This window comes from Crocodylus porosus, unplaced genomic scaffold, assembly GCF_001723895.1.
Source record: "Crocodylus porosus isolate Cpor-Errol unplaced genomic scaffold, CroPor_comp1, whole genome shotgun sequence".
In the NCBI taxonomy this organism is placed as follows: domain Eukaryota; kingdom Metazoa; phylum Chordata; order Crocodylia; family Crocodylidae; genus Crocodylus; species Crocodylus porosus.
Genome location: NW_017728937.1, coordinates 1,372,581 through 1,399,551, shown reverse-complemented (window position 1 = coordinate 1,399,551; position 26,971 = coordinate 1,372,581). Strand labels below are relative to the sequence as shown.

The following is a 26,971-nucleotide window of genomic DNA, read 5'->3' as shown; positions in this document are numbered from 1 at the left end:
GTCTCATGTGTGTCTGGGAAAGGGGGGCAGTTTCTCATGGGAAATGGACCCGGAGCATTTTCTTGATTACTCTTAGGTTTTCACTTCCAACTCTTGTTTACCACCAGGAGAGAGAGAAATACACTGTGCTTTATATTGTAAGCCCAGATCTTGACACAATCACAGGACTTCAAGAGCTCTGGCCCCTGAGTATGGGTCTGTAGAGCCTAATCAGCCCTTCACTTTTCTTTTGCTCCTCTGGAAGTCCCAATTGCAGCCTACAGATGTAGAGAGGTTACTGCGAGGGCAGGGGTGGGCAAAATGTGTCTTGCAGGCCAGATGTGGCCCACCAGGCCACTCCATTTGGCCCGTGGGGTCCCTAGAAAATTAATATTTATCTGCCCCTGGCTGCCAGTCATGTGGCCCTCAATGGCTTACCAAAACCCAGTAAGTGGCCCTCTGCCCAAAATAATTGCCTGCCTCTGTGCTAGGAGGTTGGATCCCTGTCTGTGCCCAAGGTGGGTGCAGAAGGGAAGGAAAATTGAAAATCTTTAGCCTCTGCTAGGAGAAACAGGCAACCAGCTGGTGGTTTGGTTTTGTGAGGTTTTATCTAGTACATGAAGCCAGGCCTGAAAAACTCATATCACTAAAGATATCAGTAAGGTTTGGTGCAGCCATTCAGACAAATTAAGAATCAGTCTATACTTTTACCCAAGACTGTGTAGGTTGCACCAGAGTCCTGTACCTTAATTCACAAGTTCTTTTCATTTTTGCCCTACCCACGCTCCATTCAAGAGTTAAATCACCGCATGGAAGCCTGTTCAGCTGCATTTCTGACCTGACAGGAAGCATAAAGCAATCGGAATCTTAAACAGATTCCTCTTTCTGGAGCATGCTTCACCTGACTCCGAAGGACCAGGGATGAAGTTTGGAAAGAAACACCTAGACCAATGGTTTTCAACCCTTTTTGTACCAGAACCCATTTTTTAAACATAGATGGCCAGTCTCAACCCAGTAAATAGTTTCAGTAGAAAACATCTCCCTGGCCATGCTGATGCCCTTCACTTCAACCTGCTGACCATTCCCCCCGGCCCCAGCTTCCCAGTGTGTGGGGTAGGGGGTGGGTTTGGGGGGAGGAGGGACATAGGGGAGCTCCAGCCTCCAAGGGAAAAACCCAGTTTCCCACATTTTTCTCCTATAAAGGAGAACCCATTTTTAAAGTTTGTAGATCCATATTTAAAACTTGTTCACAACCCTTTCATATACTCTTGTGACCCGCCTACGGTTGCAATCCACGGGTTGAGAAATGCTGAGCTAGACGTATGTGGTGCCCTTTGGAACAAAACCTCTGCTCCCTGTTTGTCTGTTGGCAGGGCAGTGAGGAGGGGGATTTCAGTGAGTGATTTACTATTTCTCCATCCCTTATCCTGTCAAATGTCTCTGAATAATTCCCTGGTGCTGTGAGGAACCCTGAATCTTTGGTCTCACACACCCAGGTCCGGAAATCTGCCTTGCATGTATACCTACCAATTCCCCACAGAATGGGGCTGTTTTAACTTGGCAGAATAACTGTGGGTTTTCCCTTCTTTGAAGTAGATATAGGCAACCAGTTTGTGGGAGCCTTCTAATGTTATTTTGGTGTACTAAGCTGTTTAGCTTAGAGAGGCATGGGTGTCTCAGAACTGTGGCCTGTCATTAGCAGGCAACCATTGCAGGCTTGGACTTTGGAAGACAACGGGTACATGCCCTACCACCCGAACCCTCCCATCTGCTACCAGAATCAGAGTGCTGATTGGTTTGTGCATGGGCCCAAAATGGGCAGGATAGAGCCAAAGCCTGGAGCATACAGCTAGTCACTCCCTCCCCTCTCCTTGGGAGCCTTTATGAGTTCCTTCACTGATGTCTGACTGGTTGGTTTGCCATTCATCTCCATCCCACAAGAGCTTGTTTGGACTGGTCAGACTGCCAGTTACTTGGGTCCAATTTAACTGGTTTCCTGCCCCCCCCGCCCCCCACCCCAACTCCCCTCCTTTTTGGGATCTCCTTGGGTGGAGGCACTGCAATGTTTTTGTAGATAACTTGGGATGCTCTGCTTTTTTTGCATCTGGCAGCCACTACACTGTTCCAAGGCCTATAAAATTCAGACACCCCAGAGAGCTCAGATCAGACTTGGGGAAGGCAGAAGACTGTGATACCCATGAGCAGATCAGACCAAGCTGGCCCCTGGAAAGGAGCTTTCAAACCCCAAATGGCTGGAGAGACTTGACCTGGCAGTGAGTCCCCCACAAATTCACTCTCCTGCACCTGTTTGCATGCTTTTCTGATGAGTCGCGCTGCCTCACACACAAGGCATTGGTGAACTGGTTGGGGAAGAGAGGAATCAACCTCAACCTTCATAGATTCATAGATGTTAGGGCTGGATGGGACCTCGAAGATCATCAGGTCCAGCCCCCTGCCCCAAGATAGGTCAAAGGACCCTAGCAAGATAAGCATCCAAGTGTTTCTTGAATAAGTCCAGGGTAGGTGCCTGGAGGGAGTCTATTCCAGGTCTTGGGGGCTTGGACCATAAAGAATTTTTTTCTTATGTCCAGTTTAAAACGGTCTTGTAGGAGTTTATGACCATTGGTCCTTGTTTTTCCTTGGGGCACTCTGGTGAACAGATGTTCCCCCAGATCCTGATGCATACCGTTTACATACTTATAGGTAGCCACGTCCCCCCTGAGACTGCACTTTTCCAGACTGAAGAGTCCCATGGCTCTCAGCCTCTCAGATAGCAGCAGGTAGGACCCAGAGTCCACCACGTTGGGTGCATCTACATGAGCCATTTACTGTGGAGTAGATTAATTAGCTCCACAATAACCGTCTCAGGGTCTATTAGACCGGAGTAAACTAATAAACTCTGTAGCAGGGCAGTACTTGTAAAAACAAGTACTATCCTGCTGTGGAGTTTTTTACTATGCAGCAGCGCATGTGTAGGCAGAAAATGGCTGGCTGGGACACAAGGATACTTCAGCATGTGGGCCTGAGTGGCAGTTAGCTCCATACTTGAGCACTCTTGTGTACCAGCCAACCCGTCGCAGCTCGCTGAGCTGGGGAACAGAACATAGGTCAGGCTCATTGTAGCTACTCTTGGGAGCAATGAGGAAGGAGCCCATGTGCTTGTTGCTAGGCCAACTGGAGAGAGCCAGTGACTGAGACCTGTTAGCGGTCAGCTGACCGGAAGGGTCAGGCAGGGCCTGGCTTCCATTTAAACCCCAGGGCTAAGGCCAGGCAGGCAGTTCCCTGCTGGTGGCTGCAGGAGAAGGAACTCTGCTGGAGCATGAGCAGTTTAGTACGGATGAGGGATGGGGCACCCTTAGGGGTGACTCGAGTGATGTTTCAGCCATGCAGCAGAAGTTTATGTTATAGCCTAGGGGCTTGAGTTTTTGTGTTTGCTGTTTACTACTGGAGGTTTGGGTGAGGCTATTAGGGGACAGAGGAGGCCTCATTTTGGGGGACCCACTCTGGAGTGGGAACCATGGCGCCAGCAAGGGCGCTGCTTTTGCGGGGCACAGACCCTGGCACCAGTGAGGGTGCAGCTTTTGTGGGGGAGGGCACAGTCTTTGCACCAGTGAGGGCACAGTTTGGGATGACGCGAACCCCGGATGATCTTAAGAAGGGCAGGGATGCCTGGTGCACCTGGGGTGGGGGCGGGGCAGATATATATAGGGTTTTTCTTGTGTTGTTGATGGGACTGGCAGGTCGTCCCTGGTTTTGAACCTGTGACCCTCTTGCTGTAGGGCTGGTGCCCATGCCCCTGGGCCAGAAAAAGGGGCACTTGAAGGAAAAGCTAAAGCCTAGGAGTCAAACCCTGTGTGGTGGGTTTGGATGGGGAGGCCTAGCTAGAATAAAAAGGGGTCAGGCCATTCTAGGTGAGACCCCAACATACTCAATAGAATAGGCAGTCTCCCGCTCACATAATAAGTTCCATCAAGACGTGGCAGGAAAGATTAGAGCAGGACAGAAGGATTCCAAGAGGGCTCCAAGGACTCCCCACATAAGGTGTGGATGACCAGGAAGATGGTGCCAGGGAGGGAGACCCGTTACACTGCCTTGGAACCTGGGTCTTCCCTTGCAGCATTGCCAGGGGATCAAGCAGTGCTGGCTGCCTCCTCATTGCATCTAGCTATATCTTTTTTAAAACATAATCCCACTGCTAGCATTGCCCCTTGCCTATACCCCAGAACTGCTCAAGGCTCCCTGTCTCTGGGCCTGCTGAGATGCACTGTGGGCCAAACCCCAACCAGTGGCTGATTCCTTTAGAGAAGGAAGGAGGCTCAGCAAAACCAGTTTTAGGCTCTGAACTCTGTGATGAGGGTTGCTCTGGTTTCTGCCATCTGAAGTAGGGGCTGAGCTGCCTGAACTGTCCAGGGGGTCAGGGAAAATATCCAAGCCCTGTCTGCCACAAATCCCCAGAGAATTAGGTGAAAATACCTGAGCACTGTCTATACTCTGGCTGCCACAGGTGGAGTGACACAGCTGGTAGCAACTGGGCTGCTGTCGGGCCTAAATTATGTAGCTCTTAGGCACAGTGGCAGTACCATACTCTGAGTGGGCCCTGTCAATGAGTATTCAGTGTGATCATGGGTACATCTTCAGGCAAGAATAGCATGGGTTTTTAGCAGGCCTTGCACATCCTCCAATTCTTTTCATCTGAGCTTGGTGGTACTTGATACTGAGACTGACTGTACAAGTTTGTGGCTTAGGCTAGGGCCCAGGTGAATGCTTCACTCAGGTCGGATCCAGTCCACTTTGCGCTGAGAAGGCAGGACAAAGAATATGATTGCTGGTACTTCTCTAAGAGATATCTTCGGTTCCTCCGGTGTGCCCAGCACAGTAGAGACTCCTGCACAATTCCCTGAGCAAGAACCAACATGCAGCTCCATTTAGTGCACCTGTTTAGGCCTGGAAGGACTTGGGGCATGCATATAGGACTAACTGCAATACCCAGGAGGGTCTACTGACTCAGGCAGGGCTTTGCTCAGCTCCAGTTATCTGTCACTTGTATTGGCTGACAGTGAAGACATACCATGAGAGTGGCAGAATCAGGACTTACTGGGACTCCAAATGGGATCCTTGGCAGTACGGTACTAGCACTACTAAGAAGAAGGGGTGCTGGGACTTTCTTGCTAGGAAATTGCCCTTTGCTCTAGCAGAGAAGGACTCTCAATACCCTTATGTACGCTGCCAAAGGGGTTCCATTCATTGAAAAAGCAAAAGCTCCATCCTGAATCCATCAACTGCACATGCCGTGGGGCAGAGGGCTGCGAACCTATGACTCCCTGCTTCAGGAAAAGCAGGCTATTTTCATTCCTCTCTCAGCTAATTTCTCCAACATCTGAACATGGATTGAAAACAGAGACCCTCCCAGCTGTTATCTGGGAGGCTGCCTTCTCCCACCCCGCCCTGCCGCTGAGACCCAGTGGTGATTAGTGGCTGAGCTGTGCTCAGCAGAGCCTGACATGCAACCAGCCTAATTACAAGGCAGGGGCCTTTATTTTTTCCCTCCCTAAGTGTTCCCACATGCTGTCTGCAGCCTGAAAAGGCCCAGGGTTTTTTTATAAACTTGGGGTTAGTTTGTGGTTTCTGAATTTTGTTTACACAGTGTGGAATGTCAGGGAACCAGGGAAAGGTTTTAAAATCCTCTTGTCTGACACATGTTAGCATGTGGGGGACGTCAGGGAGGGAGGAAGAATGCAACAGATGCTACCCTAAAGAAGTAGGAGAAGGAATAACTGAACCTGCTGAGCAGAAGACAGGGCAGGATAATACTTTAGAGACTAACTGATTCAGAGAAGCTTGAGCTTCCCTAGGCAACAGGCTTTGCCTATGAAAGCTCTTGTCTCTGAACCAGTCAGTCTCTAAGGTGCTACTGTGCTTTGTCTTCTTCCTGACTTCTGACTAAAAGGGCTAACTGCCTCTTTCTATTAATAAAACTGTTGATTGCAGATTGCTTAAGGGCAGGGGTGTCAAAGATATGGCCTGTGGGCTGGTTTTGGGCTGTGGAGACCTAGGATCTGGACCATGGGTCTCGGACTGACCTTACCTTCTTCTTGCAACACATGGAGCTAGTCTGGTAAGTGAGGCTGGACTTGGCACCATGGGTGCTGCACGTGGCAGAGGGGGCCAGTTCAAGGTGTGTGCTACATATAACGCCCATGGTGGACTGGCCTTGTGTGCTGGCTCTGGGGCCAATCCAAATCAGGAGTACAGCCCATCCCCACACACCAGTGCTATCATGCCAGGCCAATCCATGCAAGCAGCTCATGTCATGCATACTCCCTGCTGGTTTTGCAGAGCTGGCATAGGGTGTACCTTGCAAGAGGTGTTTGTGCCAGACCAGACCTGCACGCTGGCTCCAGCATAACAGGGATGGTCTGTAGGCCTGATCTGGCCCATGGATTGTCCCTGTAACCCTCATCCATCCAGTGGGTCCCATTGAATTTGACACTCCTAGTTTAGGGTCAGGTGTACTATGAGGAGATCCAGGCAGTACCAGGCTCTGCTGGCAGCCCGGGAGTCTTCTCCAAGCTCCAGGTTGCACATGCTTCCCTTCTTAGCACATTATATTGTTCTTAGCTGCTTGGTGTGTCTGCAGAAAGGAGCCTGGCTGTCACCATCACCAGTTACTCTGTAGTCTCCTAGAGTTGGGAGGAACTGCTAGGGTCATCTAGTCCAAGCTCTGTCCAGATGCAGGATTCGTTATTCTTAAACCATCCATATACCGGTTTAGCCTCCTCTTGAAGCTCTGCAGATAAAGGAAACTCCAGAACTTCTCTGGGCAGCATGTTCCTTATACAGTTAAGTTTTTCTCCCCTAAGTTTTGGCCCAAACTGCTTTGCTGCCCTTTAAACCTACTACCTTTTGTTCCACTCTTTGTGGTGAGGGAGTCCAACACTCCACCATCTTTCCAGGGCAGCCTTTCCAGTATTTGAAAACTGCTTTCATGTCACACCATTAATCTTCATTCCTGCAAAATAAACATGTCCCATTCCTTCAGCCTTTCCTTATAAACAAAAGGCTAATTTTGGACAAGAGACGCCCAGCTGTTACCAGAGGTCAAGCATGGGAAAATTTAAATTAACCTCAGTCTTCTCCTGGAAGAGGCCATGGCTGCAGAGAACTCAGCTGGGAAGCTCCAAGATGAAGCTTGCTCTCCCATATACCTTGAGGGTTTTAAAGATCTGGTGATCACAAGAACATGGGTACCATATCTACCGATAACTTGCCTCACTTATTGTTATATCTTGCCCTTAGCAGAGCATCAGACCGAACAAGCAACACCTTGAAAATAATCAGGCAGATTATAAGCAAAGAGACATCCAGGAATAGGGAGACAGTCAGGCACACCAGCAGGCTTTGAAACTGTTCTGTAGGGGGGATCACCTTTTGGTTGCTCTTACTTTTCACTGCACCCCAGGGCCTTGTCCCTTTGAGGGGGTTGAATGTTTTCAAGTGATGTGTTTTAGAACCATTCCCACTCTTCCTCCTTTGATGCTCTGAGAGCATTTAATGGATGTTTATGAATGAGAAATAACAGTATATGTTTTTCTTTAGATGTCAAAGGAGGACATTTCAGAACCCACCAATCTTCTGTTCTGAAATTAAGTGGAGAGCCTAGGACTTTGTTCAAAGATGGAACCTCCGCAGCACATTGTGCAGAAATTCAGTCACAATGAATGATGCCTTTGGGCCTCTTCTATGTTACGAGCTGTAGGTGTGGCAGTGGAATTGGGAATCGTGCAGGTGATATCTCTGTGTTATGAAAAGAGACAGGCTTCATTCCTTAATTCCTTCATTGCAAAAATTAATGATATCTGGTATTTTCAAAAGCAGCTCCAGCTTTAGTGCCTTTTGGCACTAAGCAAATAGCTGTTAGACTTCATTTCACCTGCATGTTGTTCTCACTTAAGATTTGAAGCTTATGAAGTTTCTGGGCCTGGGTAGCTTCTGGACCTGCCACCCACACCCTCGGGGCAAAATGTCTAAAAGTCTTGTGCCTATTACATAGGTTGCCTCTTACTAGTGCATACACAAGCCAACACATTTGTGCCCATATGAATGACTCTGCTCATAAGGTCTGATTTGGGTGTGCAGCTAACCAGCATGTGCATGCACTGAATTGATAGTTCCACAAACACTGACTTATGCCACTCAGTGGTTATGCCTCCATCTTGTGGGGCTCAGTTGTTTGGATGGAAGGATTTGGGAATATTAAGTAACAAAAGGGATTTGCAATATAAAATAGAAGCCAAAAGAAAAGAATCTTGTGGCAATAACAAGACTCTGGAGACCAAGCAGCTCGGAGACACCTTTGTGATATTAAAAAATAATATAGATGCTTGAATCCTGGTGTGTGTTAATATGCTATCTGCCCCACTCATTAGAAATTCGGGAATTGTCTCTCTTACCATGGACTAAATACGGATTTGCTAGGAAGACCCAGGTACTTTTATGTTAAGAATATCCTGTAAATGGCTTTTAAAGCATTAATATCTGGGTGATAGATAGTCTACTAGAGTCTCGGAGTCCAACATGTCTATAGTTTGCCTACAACCCTACTTGAACTTTCTATTGATGCCCTTGTAAATGGATATGGCATACTGTCCTTATAGCTGTTGTATGTGTATCTATCAATCACTTATTAATGTGTTAAGGCCCAGGTTATATTCCAGCTACTAGGTATGTAAATGGAGAAGGGGCTGCCAAACTGTAGGATGGCTCTGAGGGAGAAGGGGCTTCTACACTGTATATAAACTGATTTTGTGGGAGAAAGGGTGACTGCAGTATGTGTGTACTGACCCAGGAAGAAGGGGCTGTTCTGTTGTATATAGGCCAACTGTGAGGGAGAAGGGGCTGATATAATGTTATAGGGACAAGCTCTGAAGAAGAAGGGTTTGGTGTACTATATACAGGCCAGCTCTGAGGGAGAAGGGTGTTGCTGTACTGCACACAGACAGATGCCCCTAGTTCTCTGAGGTGCCTGGAAGTGCAGCAGTATGGAGAGCAGGGCCACTGGAAGGATACCTATCTTTAGGGCTCTGACAGAGGACCTGGCTAGGGGTGAAAGGAGAGTGGCTGGACAATGCATCCCTCCCCTGCCACAAGCCTTCCAGGCTCTCTTCTCTTTCCAGTGTAAATGATTTCTCCTCCCCTTACCACAGCACCACCTTTCCATGAGCAAGGGCCTTCTCAGGCATTGAGCAGCAGCGCTAACACTCTGATCGTTTCCTGTGTGCAACAAATGTAATGCAGAAATGAGAAACTCTGGGCTTGTCTCCTCTGGGGAGGCTGGCAGATGTGTGGCAGCAGCCACCCAGCTCTTAGGTGACGGGCAAGGGGGGCAGGTGCTCCCCCTGCGAGTGCAGGCTGGGGAGTGGGAGCAGGTGGCCCCAGTTGCTGACATGTGAGACTGCAGAATAGCAACCTCACTGGCAGAGGACATGTCTACCCCTTCATGTAGACGCTGGGGATTGGGAAAAGGCAGACAGTGGAAAGAGCAGGGCCTGGTGGGATGAAGTCCTGTCCCCACCACCCTTACCTGGCACCAGCTGGATTCTAGCTCAGTGATTCTCAACCAGGGTGCCACTAAATTCAGAAAAGTAATGGAGGGGTGCTTTGAGGCTACAAAGATTGAGAACCACTAGTATAAATGGTCTGCTGTCACTCTAGCACTAACCTTCCCATTTAAGTCCATATTCCCTTTTTGGTTTCTAGTGAATTTTGGGAAAGGGAATAGAAACTAGTCTTCAGCAGGAGATTGTTGAAAGTCCCAGTGGATAGGAACAGATGTTCCAGGGCTAGTTGTGCCTGTGTTTGTCCTGAAACAGAAAAGGCACACAACTGGCATGTACAGATGTTGCCTTTCCGAGCAGGGCTTAATGAATGGCTGAATACACTGCCACTTTTCTGCCACTGATTCAGTGACACAGTCTCAGGACAACTGTTCAGATACACTTTTTGATATCCTAGGACAAACTGTTAGCAGTTCTTGTCCCATGAACCTTATTAGGGTTTGTCCTTGGACATCAGACATAGGCATCTGAATGATCACACATTAGTGGTTTCTCCCAGGATTTCTCCCTGCATAAATTCATCATCTGCTTGCAGTCTGTGTAAGCCAGGTGCCTAACTACCCTCTAAACTCTCAACTTCAGTGATGAAGCATGGCATCATGTGAATGCCTCATGCCAATCCCAGGTACAGGAGGCAAAGTCCCACTCCCAGTGGCCTAGACACAAATTCAGGAAAGCACTATTAATTAGTGCTGAAAGGAAGGTTGTGGAAGCCAAGTCAAGCAGAGAAGGGGTAAACTAGTGGTTGTTAAGGGACTACAGGGAATCAGTGAGGTGAACCCCAATCAGCCATCAATAAAGGAAGAAGAAACAGCAACTCCCGGATCATTTTCCAGCAGTAATATTTGCAAAGAGAAGGGAACAGTGCACGCCCACCATATCTTGCCTGCCTAGCACACACTCACTGGCCACAAGAGAAGGGAAGCAAGCAGGCACAATCCCGCTGGAGTGGGTCACTCATCCACACTGCCGTGGGCAGCCAAACCTCAGTCATTGCCACACAGTGTGAGGCCCCAGCCCATGCTCCCCTGAGGGCTCCTGCTTTCTGCCATACTTCTGCCATTCTGCTGGTTTTAATGCCTGGCTTGGAAAACAAAACATCTGGGGCTTAAAATGGCTCAGCTGATGCTCTCTGAATCCAGCCAGCAGTTGTAGGGAAGACGACAATTTGTCCTGAAAGGGAAAACAAATGCATCTCACTGCAACAAGCCTCTTTCCAAGCTCCTAGATTAAGTTACTCTCTGGGGTCAGGGTGTCCTAAGCCAACCTCACAGCAGGAAATTCTGATAATATATCCAGCCTGCCCCTGTTGGACAGCTAGTGGGGAATAGTAAAAGAGAACTGGTTGTGAGGATATCCCAGCTACTCCAGTTCCAGTCTCTAGTAGGGGAAGTTGTAGGCCGCAGTCTAAGGGCATATATACTAAGACATTTTTGGAGGCGTAGAATGCAAGAAGACAGGGCATGTTTTCAAGGTGCTGCTCCCTAGGGCTGCCTGAGGTGGTGTGGATATGCCCAAAGGATGCTGGGTGGGTGCTAGATTCCTAAGGGGACACTCATGGCTTTCTTCAGTGGGAGTCACCACTAGAAAGGATGCAGGACATGCTTTCATAGCAGAACATGCTCCAAAGTCTATACCATACCAGAGTATCACAGTTGGGAGACACCATACCTTCATGCAAGGGAATGTGCTGCCCTGACTCTACCAGCACAGCCTCCAGGAGAGATAAGCGAGGGTCACCTGAGGACTTTGTCACCTTTATCCTAATTCTCTCTTTGGTGATGGTGAAATTCAGCTTGTTTCCAAGGTAAGAGACTCCTGTGACCTTTATTCTGTTGATGTCTTCTGGGCAGACAGGGTCAAAGTTCAGGCTGTTCTTTGTGATCCTATGAAAGGCAGAGGCAAATCAGTGGCCATGTGAGTTGATGCCATCCCTGCCAGAAGAGACATGGGCTATTGTTCTCCAAGCAGTGTTAATAATCTCTACATTTCTTCCCCTTTCCCTACCTGAGGCTCGAGCAAAGACAGATCCTTTGTGGTATAGGCCACATGTCGACTTGTATGCCCTATATGTATTCTGTAATCTCCAGCCAGGCTTCTCCTAGAGCAAACCTCCTCAAATAGGGAGAGGCCCTCTGGGCATCCAAAATGTGCTGCAGTTTCCAGAAGGCAAACAAATAACTTTCCGCAAATAATAACCTCCGCACAGAGTGCGCTGGTATGGACCTCACACAACTCTTACAGCAGAAACCTGATCTTTTTTGCTCTTTGCATATTTTAATCATTTCTAGTGAGCCTATTTTTGCCAACTGGCTTTTTTCTTAGACAGTATTTCTCCGGTGTTCTCTATGGGTGGTGATGGATTCCCTAGCCCAGTGGTTTTTAACCTGTGGTCTGTGGACCCCCGGGGACTTGCAGACTGTATCTAAGCAGCTGGCAAAAGATGACTATGATCAATTAAAATGATGTGAATACCCACACTTACAATTCAAAGGAGTCCACACCTACATTTGAAATTTCCAAAGTGAAATTTTGAAATTTTTTTAGGGGTCCACAATTGAAAAAAGGTTGAAATCCATTGCTGTAGCATTGTGAAGGTCTTGACAGCACTTGAAAATGGCTCTAACCCATAGAACAGAGGCTGGTTCTAGAGAGCACTAATATAATCAGGGAATCTTTACCTTTAGGTCAATGATTTAACTCTGGCTTAGGACACTGGTGACAACTTTTACATTATTTTTATGAATCTTTTCATTATTTTTGTGGCTCACTCAGCTTCCGGGTTTTGTGTGCGACCAGAATTGGAAATTGTTAAAGCTATGACGTAAAAAGGCTAATGTCAAAAAGCTTATTTCCGCAAGGAAAGCTTGGAATATGAGAGTGACTGGTCACAGGAATATCCCACTTCAATTTTCAGGCTACAGAGTGGGTTGGAAAAGTACAGGTGCACATCCAAAACTGTTGGATACCTGCTTTAGCCAAACATCAGAACTAGATGTAAGCAAAACTGGAACATCAGATCTGAGTTTGTAAAACTTTGAACTGCGATCCAGATTTTATGGCTTGAGTCCACAGCTAAACCAAGCAACATGGCACCTAAATAGTTTTGAACATTGGACAAATTGAGGTTGGATTTCAGACGGGAAAGCGGCAGCTCAGATCCATGCCTACCAGCAATGGTAACTGTTCTTAACTCAGATCCCGACCACACGCTCCTGAGATTATGTCGTTACAATACGACAGTATTCTTCTGGCGTATAGCAAAATGCAAAGCTCAACCAAACTCTTCAAGAATAGGCCTCACTGGATGTCTGTTTTGGATACTGGGTTGTGCTTTGGCTTTGAGATTCCCTCAGATCTATTAGACTAACATGTTCTCCAGGTGCTGTTTTAGGACCGTTAGTTTCTAATCTGGGTAGACTTTAGGTCAATTGTCTCAAGTATTTCTCTGAATCACAGTATCTCACCCATGTTTCCCTCAGATGTGCTGTAGCAGTGCTTATATCACTTCCTGGGTTCTGGGGGTGATTCCCTGACAGCTAATCTGGGTCCTGCGTTGGTACCCACAAGACCAGAATACTTGGTAATGGCCTCCGAGGTGAGCTAGGTAACTTAGCCAGCCACTGCTTCCTGCTTGTTGAATTGGCTCCACTTTTGTCTCGCCCAACTGTTGTTAGGCACACTCAGCAAGAGATTTCCCCTCCTCACGTGTGCCTCTTACTGTCGAGTTCCCCCCTGCGGCGTATTTCGGGCCCCTTTCACTGTTTACAGTTTTTCTGGAGCTTCAGGGAAGGTGTTATTCTTAACCCTGGAGGCTCCTGCCCTTATTTAGTATGGTGATATCTAGGCATTTATTTCATTCCAACCCCATATTGATTCAGTTGGCTTTGCTCCACTCCAGGGCTGGATATAAATGTTGTGGCTGCAACCAGTTTTCACTGGAGACAAACCAGAAACAACTGCTTTCCTAAAAGGGCTTGGCTATTATTGCCATGTGCTGGTAAATCTTAAACAGATTGTCAGAGCCCCTCTGCAGAAGTGTATTTCTTTCCTGTCATGTCTCTCCTTGAATGTTGTTTGCCAGGATGTCTGTGTGTAAGCTGGAAGCTCCCCCGCACCCTCCTCAGCGATTAATCAGCCTCTTGGTGGTGAAGACTCACCTGTGGTATCAGTGGGTGAAACAAAGTTTTAGGTGAAGCAGCTGGTCACCAACAAGTGGATCTTGATCACCGGTAGATCTTGGAGCCTCTAGGAGTTGATCCGAGGCTGGGGTGGGGGCCTGAGTGCCCGCATGTGTGCACGCATGTGCTCCAACCCAGCAGGTCAGTCCGTGGGGAAGGGAAGGGGCAGGGGCTTGATTGAGGCCCCTGCAGTGAGGGACAGAGGCAGGAGCAGAGGTAAGTTGAGTGGAGCCCTGGCCAGGTGGGACTTACCTTCTGGGGAGGTGTACCCCCGAATATTTTTTTCTCCCTCTGCCTCGATCTGTCCCTGCCCTTCTTCCCCACAGACTTACCTGCTGGGTGGGGAGGGAGGGGAAAGGCAGGAGTGCATGGTAGACTTTGGGTTGCTTTGAAATGCCAAAGGTGATCTCCTGCTTAGAAAGGTTGGAGATATGAGCAACACTTGCCCGCAGAAGCTGGGGAGGCATAGCGGCGGTGAGCTCCTGCAGGTGTCCACAGCAGTGTTGGCAGTGGGGGGGGAAGGGGCGGTGAGTGCCAACTGGCGGTCGGCGACCACCTGCAGACACCACTGGCAGCATTGACAGTGACCAGTGGTGATAGGCAACTGCCCGCAGATGCTGTCGGTGGTGTTAGGGTCGGGGGTGGCAAGTGTTGGCCGCCCACAGGCGTTGCCAGCAGCATTGGCAGTGCTTCTCTCAGGGGGTGCACCCATGTGCACCCTCTCTGCATCACCAGTGGTTGAAGACCACTGAACTAGACAGAAAGGAGAGAGCCCCTGTCTGCCTAAAACCATGTTCCTAACCAGCAAGGAGAGGAAAAGGGAGGCAGAAAGGAGCTTTATAAAATGGCACTTTGCTATAGCTTATTTTTACACCCTTTCTTCTGCCAGGAGAGGAACACTCATGTAGTATCTGAAGACAGGAAGGCTGAGGCATGGGACTGAAAGAAGCAAGACATCTGGGTCCTCTTCCCAGATCTGCAAGTAACTCACCATGCCACTTAAGGGAAGTCACTTTGTTCCTCTGATCTTCATTTTATCTCTTTTTATAATGGTAAAGTTTGTTGCTGCTACTACTGCTGCTACTATTATTATTCTAAGTGCGGTGTTAATTTTGAGTATTTAGAGTGCCCAGGGTGGTCAGTAGGGGACAGTAAGGAAGCAATAATTTGTATCAACATGAAATAAAGAGGGGTGAGATTACACATTACACTTAGACTATATTAAGGGTGCTTAAAACACCAGTGTCCACACATTAAAGCTTGTTAACTCATGCTAAGTGAGTGTTTCAAAGTTACGTCATTTCAGGTAAACATCAACTCTGGGCCATGCTACGCAGCTCATGTTAGGCTAACTTCAATATGCTCCATGGAGATAAAATGAACATTTTGCAGTCCTTCAGCATCCCAGGATACACTGCTCTCAGCTCTGTCTCCCTGGCCCACCCCCACTCAGAGCAGGGAGAGAGCCCAGGTATCCTGGTTCCTAGCCATGCCTCTGCCCGCCAGCCCTCTAGTGGCAAATCGGAGCTGTGCCGGCAAGGAATGGTATTAACCCTTAATGTGTGACTGCTCACAACATGTTCTAACTTTAACACTGCTTAACGTTCCACAGATTTAGTATGGTCTAAGTGTAACATGTAATTTCACCCTTAGTATTATGTTCACCCCAGCCATGATGTTCTGGTCCTCTTAGTTCCACAGAAAGGGGAGCCCAGCCCTCCCTGGCAATGAAGGCTACTTTTAATATTTGCAGTGCTGAAAGTTCAACAGAGCTTTGTGTCCACTCAAGAAGTGACTTCCATGCACAATATTTTCCATACCCGTTTCCAAGAATCTGAGAACTGAAATCCAGCATATATTTCAAATAAACTATGAAGGCATTATCTAAGGGGGTGGTGGGAAAAATATATTTATCTCAAGTATAAAACATCAGTGCAGAGACTTAAAATATCACTCAAGCATCCTGCTTTGTAATTTTTTAAAATGCAGATATTGTGCAGCCTATAAGCAAAGAAATGCGATTTTCTAGTTCTCCATTTTTTCAGAAGCATTTGTCTGTTTTTTTTACTCTTGGATTAATCACAATACCTGCAGAACAGGTGGCTTCAAGTCTTACTAGCCTCATCCACCCTTTGTTAGTGAAGGAGCTGGAGCTACTGCCTTCTCCTCTGCCTTGGCTAGGTCTGGGTAACCAAGGCAAGCACTTTTGCTGCTAAGGCATAGGATGCTCCAATGGTGTTCTCAGGGATCAAGAGACTATACTGAGGTTTCAAACTTCACTGAAGGTATTGATTTACAGAAGGTCTCATTGCTGGCCTGACTCTGTTCCCACTGAAGTCCATGCAGTGAGGTAACAGGACAACAAAGTACTTATGCAAATCCTCTGCAATTCACTGATCACTGCCAGGGCCTTGGATTCCTGGGGGATTGTAAATCTCACTGTTTGTGTGTTACTTACAGAGAACTTTCAGAGGACATGGCTTGGAGGGATAGGTGCTCAATCTCCAGCCTACTGGGAACAATCGCTGAACTACAGTCACATGTTTCTCACCTGAACCCCATGTATCCAAAGAGGACAGCTTGCAGGAAGCCACCCATCCCTGTCAGAAAATTCACGGCTCCAGACCCGTCTGAGTTCTCTGACCAGATCTGTCCCAAAGAACAAGAAAGAAGTGACTCACTGGTAGGGACAGGGGGGCCCAGCTGCTCTTTGTAAAATGACATGAGGATGGAAAACCATTCAGTAGTAGTGCAGCTGCTTGTCTGGCTCCTTCTCAGGGAGCCCAGGGAGTTGTGCTTTGTCCCAGAACTGAGGGGGGAAATGGAATATGGCCCTCTTCTCATTTGGTCCTGCTGATCTGGCACTGCGGGTGACGAGTAAGGGGGAAGTTATATTCTCCCTGCCTCACTGCCCCTCACCTAGCATGAAGAGAGAAAGTGCTGTGGTGAGGGGTGGATGTGACTTAAAGGGAAGTGGGAGCTGATGTCAAGCAGTCTCCTAGCCCTCTGAGCAGATGCATTGGGCTCCCCTGTCCTGGCTGCTTCTCCTAGATATGAGTAGATGGAGAGAGAGCTGAGGTGCCAAGGCATGTGATTCTGAGGCTTTACTCCTGCTTTCCCTGGCAGGCAGGGATGGAGACAGGTGGGAGTTAAATGGCCCCTCCCCCCACACACACTTTCTGCCCACTCACAAGCATGCAGAGAGGCAGTCTTGCACTGATAATGATGACAATGCTGCACAGTAATGCAGTTAGTGTAGGGTCCAGTATGAGCGGACTGACCTTGAACGGCTCAGTGATGTTGTTGAAGCACTTGCCCAGTTGGCTCTGTGCCCTCTGGACCTCCTTCAGCTCCATCCAGCCTACCGCAAACATGCTCTGCAGGAGAAAGGACCAGGCTTGGGACCCACCATGGCCTCCCCAGTGTACTCTTGAAGGGTGCCTGCTGGGTGCTTTGCCAAGCCATGCAGAAGGCTCAGCCCTTTCACTCTGAAACAGCTTTTCTTGGCTGCTTACCCAAGTCATGGCTGGCCCATCCCGCTCAGTGACAGGTTCATACATCTCCAGGTCATTCCTTCGGACTTCGGGGCTCATGGGATACATCATAGGGAATCCCAGCAGGACAACATCCGCCTGTTTCACATGCTCACCTGGGGAATGGGACAGACAGAGGGTCCTCCTACATATACCTAAGGAATGACTGGTGATGGGCTTTCCTGCCCTGGACTCTCAGATCCCCAGGGGAGTTTCCAGGGCCAGCTGCATTATCATTAAACCGAGCAAATTCAACTAGGCAGTCCTTGAAGACAATGGAGATGGGGACCATTTCAAGTGAATAAATATAATGCAGTTGGAACAGCAGTCTAGGCAAGGGAAGTGACTGCAGGTCAGAGGAAAGTTAGATAGAGACACTGAAACTTTCTGTTCACTGACAGAGCCTTTGGACAATGTGGTCTTAGCTGCTACATTCTCTGGAAGCTGGTTCAGGGCCAGGACATGACCAAACAGGCATGGTCACCACACGTGTTGGGCAGGCTGGGGAAATTACTGAAAACAAGGCAGCACGGAGCGGCCTACAAAAGTGTATGTGCCCATGCAAAACCTCCTAATCAAGAACAAGAAGGCACTTTCATGAGCCGATCAACTGAGTCAACTTCAATGTGCAGTGACTGGAACCAGGTCCTTCAAGACTGGCTAACTGTAGTGCTCTGCCTTGGAAACTCAGTCTGGATAAGCCAGATTCTGTTCTACCTATTAAGCATGTGAGTGGACTCAGGTACCTAGGTGTAATTCTGTTAGACCGGCTTGGCTCCCTAATAAACGCTCCTTAATGCAAATGGTGAGTGGGTCCTTCTTGTTGCTAGTTTTTTGTGACTCAGTCTTAAGAGTCAGATAATAATGTGTTACCAAAGTAAAATCAGGTGAAACAGAATGACACTTAGGCACCTAAGTCCATGTAAAGGCTCAGTAGGTGGAAGAAACTGGCCCAATGTGTGTACAGATATATTCAGTTAACAAAGACATCATCCTCAGCTAAAGAAAAGGTGCATTCCCCCAGCATTGTCTGCCCATTCCTTTCTTAGGTCAACTTTTTTTATAAGAGCCCTATGATGTGGAATAGCCCAGACAGTGCCAGACACCAGCTGAGGAATGAATGCCATTATAATAAGAACCGAGTTTCAGTGACCTGCCATTGCCACCAGCTTTCAACCAGCATCAGTACAGACATCTCCAGAACAGTATGAGGTCCACGATGCAATCGCTTGCCCTTAACCCCAGGTGGATATCGTTGGGTCATTGATCTGTTATCCTCAGTGGCTAAATCAAAGCTCAGCTGCAGTACCCCCTCCCTACACCCCTCAACTCACCTGCACGGTACCCATCATACTCAGGGTGGTACTTCTTTTCAGTATCAAATGGCACCTTGACTTTTTTGGCAAACTCAAGCCATTCCTCAGGGACCGGTATCTGAAAGTCATGGGCCAGGTCAGCGGCAAAGTTTAAGCTGGAGGGAAGTGAAGAAAGGTAGTTTGTATTTGACCTAGTGAATGCATTCCTTTACAGGGCAAACTAGTGTAATAAAAGGAAAGGAGCTAGTCAAGCGAGACTCCCTGTAAAGGAAACAGAAAAATCAAAAGAGTGTGATTCTGAGCATGGGCACAAGAGAACAGCAGAGGCCCCCTGAAGCCTGGCTTTCTTCTTAAACTTGCCAGATCACTGAGCAGCAAGGAAGAGCCTGGAAGGATTGTACCATGTTGCTGTAAATCATGCATGTTACCTCCTCTGGGCCACGGCGTTGGTGTAAACGGAGTTATCGACCTGGTAGTGATATTCGTCTGGGGGCATGACACCTGGAGGGAGAGTGAGGAGACACTTCACACTATGGCACAGCTTGGACCAGTTCTGTGTTAAACCCCTTGCTCCTGGGAGAGGCATGAACTGTGAAACTTTTCTTTTCGAGAGGTCATTATTTTGCTTTGTATTCTCTCTGGGTGGCTAGCGGAAGCAAGTTGTGATCCCAGCCCAGTTCTCTGTTTACACCTCTGACCAGTCCTAACAATGTCCCTGGTCCAGATGCCCGGCAGGTGAGGGAAAGTTTTCACCCTTATTGGTGGCCTTATTAAAGACCAACATGGCTAACTACCGCTCTCTGCCTGAAGAAGCGAGCTTTGGTTCATGAAATCTTATGCTTGCTATATCTTATTTAGTTAGTCTTTACAGGTGCAAATCTACCTGCCTTCTTTTTAAAGAGGTCACAGGCTACCAGGGTAGGGAGACTGAGCTACTTTCTTATGAGACTCTCTAGGGGGAGTTTCCTTTATATCAGGGGTGAGGCTCACAGGCAGGGTGCAATGGATGAAGTATACATGCACAATACTTGCTATATAAATCAGTAAGTGCAGTTCCCTACTCCAGAGCAGTATTCATGTATCTTTCCCTCACACCAAGTTTGACTGCTGCCTTGGTAAGGGGTGGAAGGGGAGAAGAACATCCCTGCATGAGAGACCTCTACTTCTCAGTTGAGGAAGGCTCCCCGATATTTAAACATTACCATACTTTTTAAATACAACATGCCACCCTGAATAACTCACCTTGTTTTTGAAAGGCAGGAAGAAGAAAAAAAGATCTTTCCCTGAAAATACTACAATAAATTCTGGAGCTTATTGCTCCTGGGTGCCACATCCTGGTTGGCAGGGTCAACCTGCCAGCCAGCCTGGCCCTGCTCCCTCCAGCTCAAAATGTAGTAGAGGGGCTGGCTGGGCATGAGGGTGCTTCAGTGTGGGCCTAAGCTGGCAGGCAGCCCTCACACTGAAGCACTCTTATGCTTTAGCCAGCCCCATCAGCATCTACATGTGTGCTGCTGCAGAGTTTTTTACTCCACAGCAGGATAATATTTGTATTTACAAGTACTATCCTGCTGCAGGGTAAATTAGTAGACTCTAGCCTAATAGCTACTCCTCACAGCTCTACCAAAACTGTGTCTCCTGATCTGCTATCTCAACTGCTTTCTTGCTCTTTTTTATCCCATGGGTGCAGACAAATGGTCCAGCTCCAAGCCCAGAGTGAAGGCATGTACCTTTTTCTTTGTGGCCCACTGCCCCTTGCCCAGCCATGGCAGGTGTAACTCCCCCATATCTCTCACCACACTAGGGAAGATGTGCCACTCTGCCACATGTATAGCTCATGCCAACATAGGTGCTGGTTTGAGGACAATAACAAATACCTCCTTCAGGGACTAAGTGAGCCCACACTTATTGTCATGTGGCACCTTCGCAGTACTGGCACCTGGGTCTCTGGAAAAAAAGGGCCACAGTACTAGGACACCAACTCTGTCCCAGTACAGGTTTCCACTCCTGATAACAGCCACATTCTCTATTTCGCTAAACAGTTTGTCTTTACTAGAATGGGGGCAATGTTTATTTCCCTGGTCAGGCTCCTATGACACTGCTGGTTAAGGTACTCTCCCTCCAGGCATAGATGAGGAACTCCCCACGTTACAGCCCTCCTGTCTGACATGCAGTACAGAGAGTGCGGATTTGGTGATGGTGGCAGTGGACCTGCTCCAGCCACTCGCTGAGGACAGAGGGAGGCTGGTTCCAATTAAAACCTGTCAAAGTACCCTGTGAATGTGCGGGGGGTGGGTGTTACCCTCCATTGTAAGGTGGACAGGATGGCAGGGGCTTGAGTGCCTATGTATTCCCATTCAAAGAGACAGTGCTCCCATTCACTGAACTGAAGCAGATCCAGTCAGTCGAGCAGCAAGCTTTCACCTTTGGCGTCCTCTTCTGGAAACTAGCTGTCAGCAGGGAAGTACCTTTGATGTGGTAGCACTGCTCCTCCTCGCTCCACACCATTCTGCTGCACCAGTACTGGGACACTGCACCCACCAGATTCCAGCCTCCATCCTCCCTGAACAGCTTCGCATCCTGGAGAAGGAAGAGCCCAGAGAGGGAGTGGGAGGGAGAGGAGCCATGAGGAAGGAGACACAGAAACTCACACCCATGTAGAGAATGGGAGTTCAGTATCCATGATGGATACCAACACCAGAGCTCACTGGTTGGGATCATAGCAACTGTGTCCCCTCCTGGGAAATCAGCTATCAGCAGGGCACAGTTCCCAAGGAGGTCTGTGCGACACCTTGGATACCTGGGCAGTGCTGGGCAGCCTGGCCTTATGTGGTGTCCCTTCTTTCCCTGCCCCAGCATCTATACGAGGAAACCAGGCCAAATTCAGTGCGAGCAGAGGCGGATGCAACCCTGTGGATTGCAGAAGTGGCACTGGGGCTGCATAAGAGTGTGTAACTTTCTTGTGGGGAAGTAATCACACCCATTCTCCAAGCAGCACAGCAGAGGGATGGTGGGTGGCCCACCCTTATGGAGAGAACAGCCCTTTGACCTGTTCTAAAGAATGCAATAAGCTTTTGCCAGAGGCCTGAGCCTGTTTAGTAATCAGAGGAAGACTCAGGCCCTTAGTACAAACAGCCTTGCAGACTACACTCCAGGTCTGTCTGTACAAAGCAGCATGTTCGCAGTGAAGGCAGGGCAGTATGCTTCTAACCTGAGTGAGCAGCTCACATCCAACACCAAACTCCTATAGGGGAACATAGGGAGCAGAGGAACATAGGACTGGAAGGGGCCTCCTGGGCTATCACATCCAGTCCCCTGCAATGGCAGGCAACCCTGTATCCAAAGAATCCTAAAATTCATCTATTTCTGTCCTTCCTGCACTAGAACCACAGTGGTAAAAAGCAGGGGAGACAGTGGCAATGTAAAGGCACAGGTATTTTAGGTTAACATGTGCTCAAGGGATCCTAGGATGAGGACTCTATTTTGTGCCAGAGGAAGGCAAAACCAACCCCAGTCCTTGCCCATCTGACCTTAGGGCCCTTTTGGTTCCAGATCTGGTGATGATCAGTTTTATTCTCAGTGGAAGGGCAAGACCCTCCAGGCAGTTACCTCATAGCTCGGACTTGAGCTGTTAACCTGAGTTCATACCCACTTCACCTTGTCTTCCCTGGTATTTTAACCTGATATGCAACACCCTTGTTTTGCAAGGTGGCCACACCTTAAGAGGCAGCCTAAAGAAAGCCTCATGCCAGCTCTGCCCACTTTAAGAGAAGGCAGGGTCCTACATGGGTGGGAAAAAAGATGGACAGCTGGAAAGATCAATGGGGACATTTCTTAGCTATGTGTGGGGTGTGGTTCCTTAGCTCATGTCAGAAAAAGGAAGGATGTATTTGGAGTGAGAGTAAGGGAAAGCTGAGAAAGGGGAACAAAATAGCAAGAGAAAAAGCTGCAGGACATATCAGTCATAGCAGGGGACAGGGTGAAGGAAAGGTTAGCCCTGGTGACAAGATGTCAGACCAGTCCAGCAAGACAGCCAGGGCTGAGGAAGGGGAAATATGCTTGCAAAGGGAAGAGGATAACCAAGAAGATCTGCTCTGGGACAAAAGGCTGAGAATCACAAGCAGCCTTCACATCTAAGCTTTCCAGGAGGCTGACATATCAGTCCCTTAGGCCTGCCCTCTTTTCTGTCCCACCCGTCCATGTGCTTTGGTTACCTGTGTGACATGGTAATACTGCTCAAAGGCCAGCAGGACGTCCCCAGTGATGTGAATTTCCTGAGCTCCATAGATCTTCTCCGGGCAGACCTCACAGCCTGTGGCTGCGCTCTCCCATGGGAACTTAGCACCCTGCCGGAGGGAAATACCCAGTGGGAGGCTGAGCATGGCTACCTGCCTGAGCACAGCACCACCTCTGCAGGTGCAGGCCCCCTGGCCAGGGCATTTTCTGCCAGCTCCCTAAGCCGGCAGGTTGGGCTCCTACCTTATATCCCAGCTCCTGTGCATTGCGCATGGCTCCATCTAGTGTCCTTATGCGGTACTCTAGGATGGCACGGGCTGCCTCTGGGTAGAACAGCAAGATGCTGGGGAACATCCAGGTGTCCTGAAAACAGAGAGTGGGCTTAGTGAACATGAGGGAAGGCCCTGATGTGAGGAGTGGGTCTGGACACGGGGACTTATGCCAAGAATTGCACTCATTGCCTTGAGGGATCTAGGATCCATGCTTACAGCATGAGACCACAGTTGTCAAAGGTGACATTGTAATGAGTCAGAGCTGCGGCTCCTTTAATGTGGTAAAAGTAACATGAGGCAATTGTGGCCACACAGCTGTAGCCACAACTGCCTCAGGCATTTCATACTATGCCTGAGTATCCACCCCAATGCTGCTGCTGAATCCGGCTTGTGTCCTGCCGGGGAGGTCCAAGCAGTTCTCCTGGTATGCTCAGTGGGAAGATGTTCATGCAGTGGGCTGTGTGCTCAGGGATGCTGTGCAGCCAGGGGCAGGCTGACCAGCCAGACCAGTTACACTGGGAAAGGAGTGCTGCTCACACTGTGGATGCTCTACAGACAGAGGAGATGTTCTGAGCTGAGCATGGTCACAACTCAAGATTTCACGCTGCTGCAGGAGCATGCTAATCCTGCCTATCTCCGGTCACCCATCAGGTTCTAAGTCATGTGGACAGGGTCTGGGCACAGCATGATCCCCATTCTCTAAAACGGGTGATACCAGCCATTCCCCCAGCCTCTGAGCACTATTAGATGCACACCCACACCCAACTGGCCACCTGGGTAGCGGGACATGGCCTTACTACAGCCTGGTACTGGGTCTTAGAGGGCCTGGGAGTGATGTAGACTAGAGATCTTGAACACACAGCTGGAAGTACAGCTGGGAACGCACCTGGTCCCAGAACACATGTCCCCAGTAGTCTTCTCCCTGTGTGCCATTGGATAACCCACCGGGACTGATCCCATGGAAAAGGAAGCCAGAAGACCCAAGGGGAGGAATAGCACTTAGCAGGTAATAGAGGCATCCATACACAGCCTGCTTCAAAGAGAGAGGTCCATCCACATCTATACAGCATCCCCTCCACCGTGCTGCCCAGGCCTGTGTGTGAGAGGAGTATAAGGAGCCAGCAGCAACCAGGGATATTCCTTCCTGGAAGTGCCTCTTCACTCCCTCCTCGCTCTCTGCCACTGCAGTCACGAACTCCCAGGATTGTTCCTGCTCTTCACCCAACAGGATCACGGCCTGTGGCACCGGGGTCCAGACCATGTGCACAGTGGGCTGGGGGCCCCCCTCTACTTCTGGGATCAAGGTTTTCCCATAGATGTATCTAGAAGAGGCATCAAACAGAGTGGAAAATTGCTGAGCCTGCTCAGTGTTTAGAAAGAAGAGCAGGGGGTACAAAATAAACTCTCCACAGGCCAGACCCTTTGCTGGGGTAAGCCAGTGTAGCTCTATTTATCTCAGCAGAGTTACATCAATTCATGGCAGTGGTAGTTCTGCCCTGCAATCTTGTACAGAATAGATCCCATTCAGCATACACTCCCCCTCCCCCTACACTGGGCCCTTGAAGAACTGAGCCAGTAGAGCCAGGAACTGAACCTAGATCTCCTGAGTCCCCACTTAGTACCTTTAATTGAGAGCACATTTACACTGCAGACTGCAGTCTCCATCTGCTGCTGTTTTATGGTATGGGAAGGGCAGCAGGGTACAGAAGGGGAAGGGGCAAGAAAACACAGGGATGGATACAGAAGATGGACAGATGACCGAGGGAAAAATTCCTTTCTGATTTGGGTTCTCCATTGAAACACCCTCTCTCCTCTCCTCTGCTGTTTAATTTGTCCCCTTTCTTCCTTCATGTGGTCATCTTCCATGAGCTTGTGAGGGGAATGCAGAATAATACCAATAGCAAAACATCTTCTCCTGGACAAGACCTGCCTGCAAGGTCTTGGAGAAGCCCAAGACTCTTCAGGGAAGGCACCAACTATCGGGACATTTGTGCTAACTGTTTTTAAAAAAATCATAGTAACGATAATGAATTTTCAGCTGAAGGCAAGTGAGGTGTTTTCCTGAGCTGGAGAGGGGTGGGTGGTTCTGGTCAGCAGGGAGACACCTGAATTCTCAGCTTTGGGTTCTCTGTCTTCTATTCTATCCAATGTTGCTGTTACAATCAAAGTGTCCACAGCCATGACACGTGGCACCTCCACAAGCATGGAGAGCCTTGGACATCCCCAAGAAGCTGGACTGTCAGGCCCTAATCCTCTAGAGAATGACTGATCCTCTTCAAGGTCACGTAGCCCTGGATGACAGAGGAGAACCCCAGCTGTTCTCTCTACTCTTGTCACTTACTTTACATTTGGAGAGGAGGAAAGTCCTTTCTTCCCTAGATTGCATCCCTGCTGGGAGAACCCTTCCATGGTCATACTCACTGAGCTCCTTGGTAATCCGGCCCCCGGTTAAAGTCCACATCTGGGCTCTTTGGGGTGAACTGAGTCTGGAGCTGCACTGTGATGGGCTGCCTTTTGGTCGTTGCTCGCTGGATGGTGATGCTGAAGGCCAGCAGGTGCACACGGGCATGGTGGGCATAGATCCTGTGGGTGGCTGTGTACTCAGGAGACTGAAGTACATGGCTGAAGGTCCCTGCAGACACACACAGAGCAATCCCTTGGAGCTTGCCTTCTCAGTCATTCCTGCCTGCTCTCTAGATTGTGATCCTGGTTCGGTTATCAGAGCTGTATGGGGAGGACCCCTGTGCCTGTGTTGAACCCCACTGAGGATCTTTCTGTTTCAAGAGGGGAAGGGAGGGAGAAGTTTCATTGGAGCAGGTATCTGCACTGCACCCAGTTCCTCCAAGAAATATAAACTTCCCCAGTTTGGGGAAACCCCACAGGGATTTATTAGCTACATGCATTTATGTGCCTGGTCACAAAAGAAAGGACTGGATTTTAATGTCTTTACTGTCTGAGCCCCCAGGGTTTGGAATAGACTGCCACCAGAGGTGGTTCAAGCACCTACTTTGAATGCCTTCAAGAGACATTTGGATGTTCATCTTTCTGGGATCCTATAACCTCTGATGACTTCCTGCCCCTGGGGCAGGGGGCTGGACTCGATGATCTTCTGAGATCCCTCCCAGCCCTGAAGTCTGTGCAATCTATGAAATCTATGAAACCCCAACAGTAAACTCTGGATTTAGGCTTCCTGGGCCTGATTCTCTACTCACTCACACTAGCTTTCCACCCATGTAACTGAGCCTAGGATCAGTGGGCCTGTATACTTGAAATTCTGAATCTGAATTGTCCCACACTTGGGGATTCAAGATCTGGGCCACCTTTAGCCTTTTTTAAGTGTCCGGTGTTTAGACTGAGAGAGAGTGAAGTTAGATAATATGGTGACCTGGATCCTAAACTACATCCAGGCTCAAAGTTCTGACGCAGAGTCAGATCTACTGATCTACACTGGTTGTGTCTACATGAGCAGAGGACTTCCGATTGTTACTGTGCAGTAGTGTCCCCAAACATTTTTTTTCTGACGCTACTGAACAGTAACAATTGTCACAGATAGTGCCTTTCATGCTACGGCACAGCAGCAATGAGTTACTGCAATGAGTTACTGCAGGTTACAAGGGTGGGCGGATGAGAATAGGATGGGCTTCAACACAGACAAATGCAAGGTGATGCACCTCGGGCGGAACAACCGGCACCATACCTACAGGTTGGGGAACTCCCCTCTTGTCAGCACGGAGGTGGAAAGGGATCTGGGGGTCATCATTAACTCCAAGATGAACATGGGCCGGCAGTGTGGGGAGGCAGTCAGGAAGGCCAGCTGCACCTTGTCATGCATCCACAGATGCA

General features: G+C 48.8%; 1 protein-coding gene across 2 annotated transcripts in view; it reads right to left on the bottom strand.

The window, feature by feature from the left end:
* Nucleotides 1–10,418: 10,418 nt before the first annotated feature.
* PGGHG (protein-glucosylgalactosylhydroxylysine glucosidase) overlaps nt 10,419–26,971 on the bottom strand; it is a 20,383-nt gene continuing 3,830 nt past the window's right edge. For both annotated transcript variants that reach the window (XM_019547233.1, XM_019547235.1), the window contains exons 3-14: nt 25,550–25,760; nt 24,015–24,450; nt 23,100–23,219; nt 22,835–22,966; nt 21,089–21,200; nt 19,052–19,124; nt 18,647–18,778; nt 17,290–17,428; nt 17,056–17,151; nt 16,326–16,423; nt 11,265–11,479; nt 10,419–10,766 (exon numbers count right to left, since the gene is read on the bottom strand). In XM_019547233.1, coding sequence (XP_019402778.1) covers nt 10,702–10,766; nt 11,265–11,479; nt 16,326–16,423; nt 17,056–17,151; nt 17,290–17,428; nt 18,647–18,778; nt 19,052–19,124; nt 21,089–21,200; nt 22,835–22,966; nt 23,100–23,219; nt 24,015–24,450; nt 25,550–25,760 — 1,829 coding nt within the window. In that variant the 3' untranslated portion in view covers nt 10,419–10,701. The remainder of the gene's footprint in view (nt 10,767–11,264; nt 11,480–16,325; nt 16,424–17,055; nt 17,152–17,289; nt 17,429–18,646; nt 18,779–19,051; nt 19,125–21,088; nt 21,201–22,834; nt 22,967–23,099; nt 23,220–24,014; nt 24,451–25,549; nt 25,761–26,971) is intronic.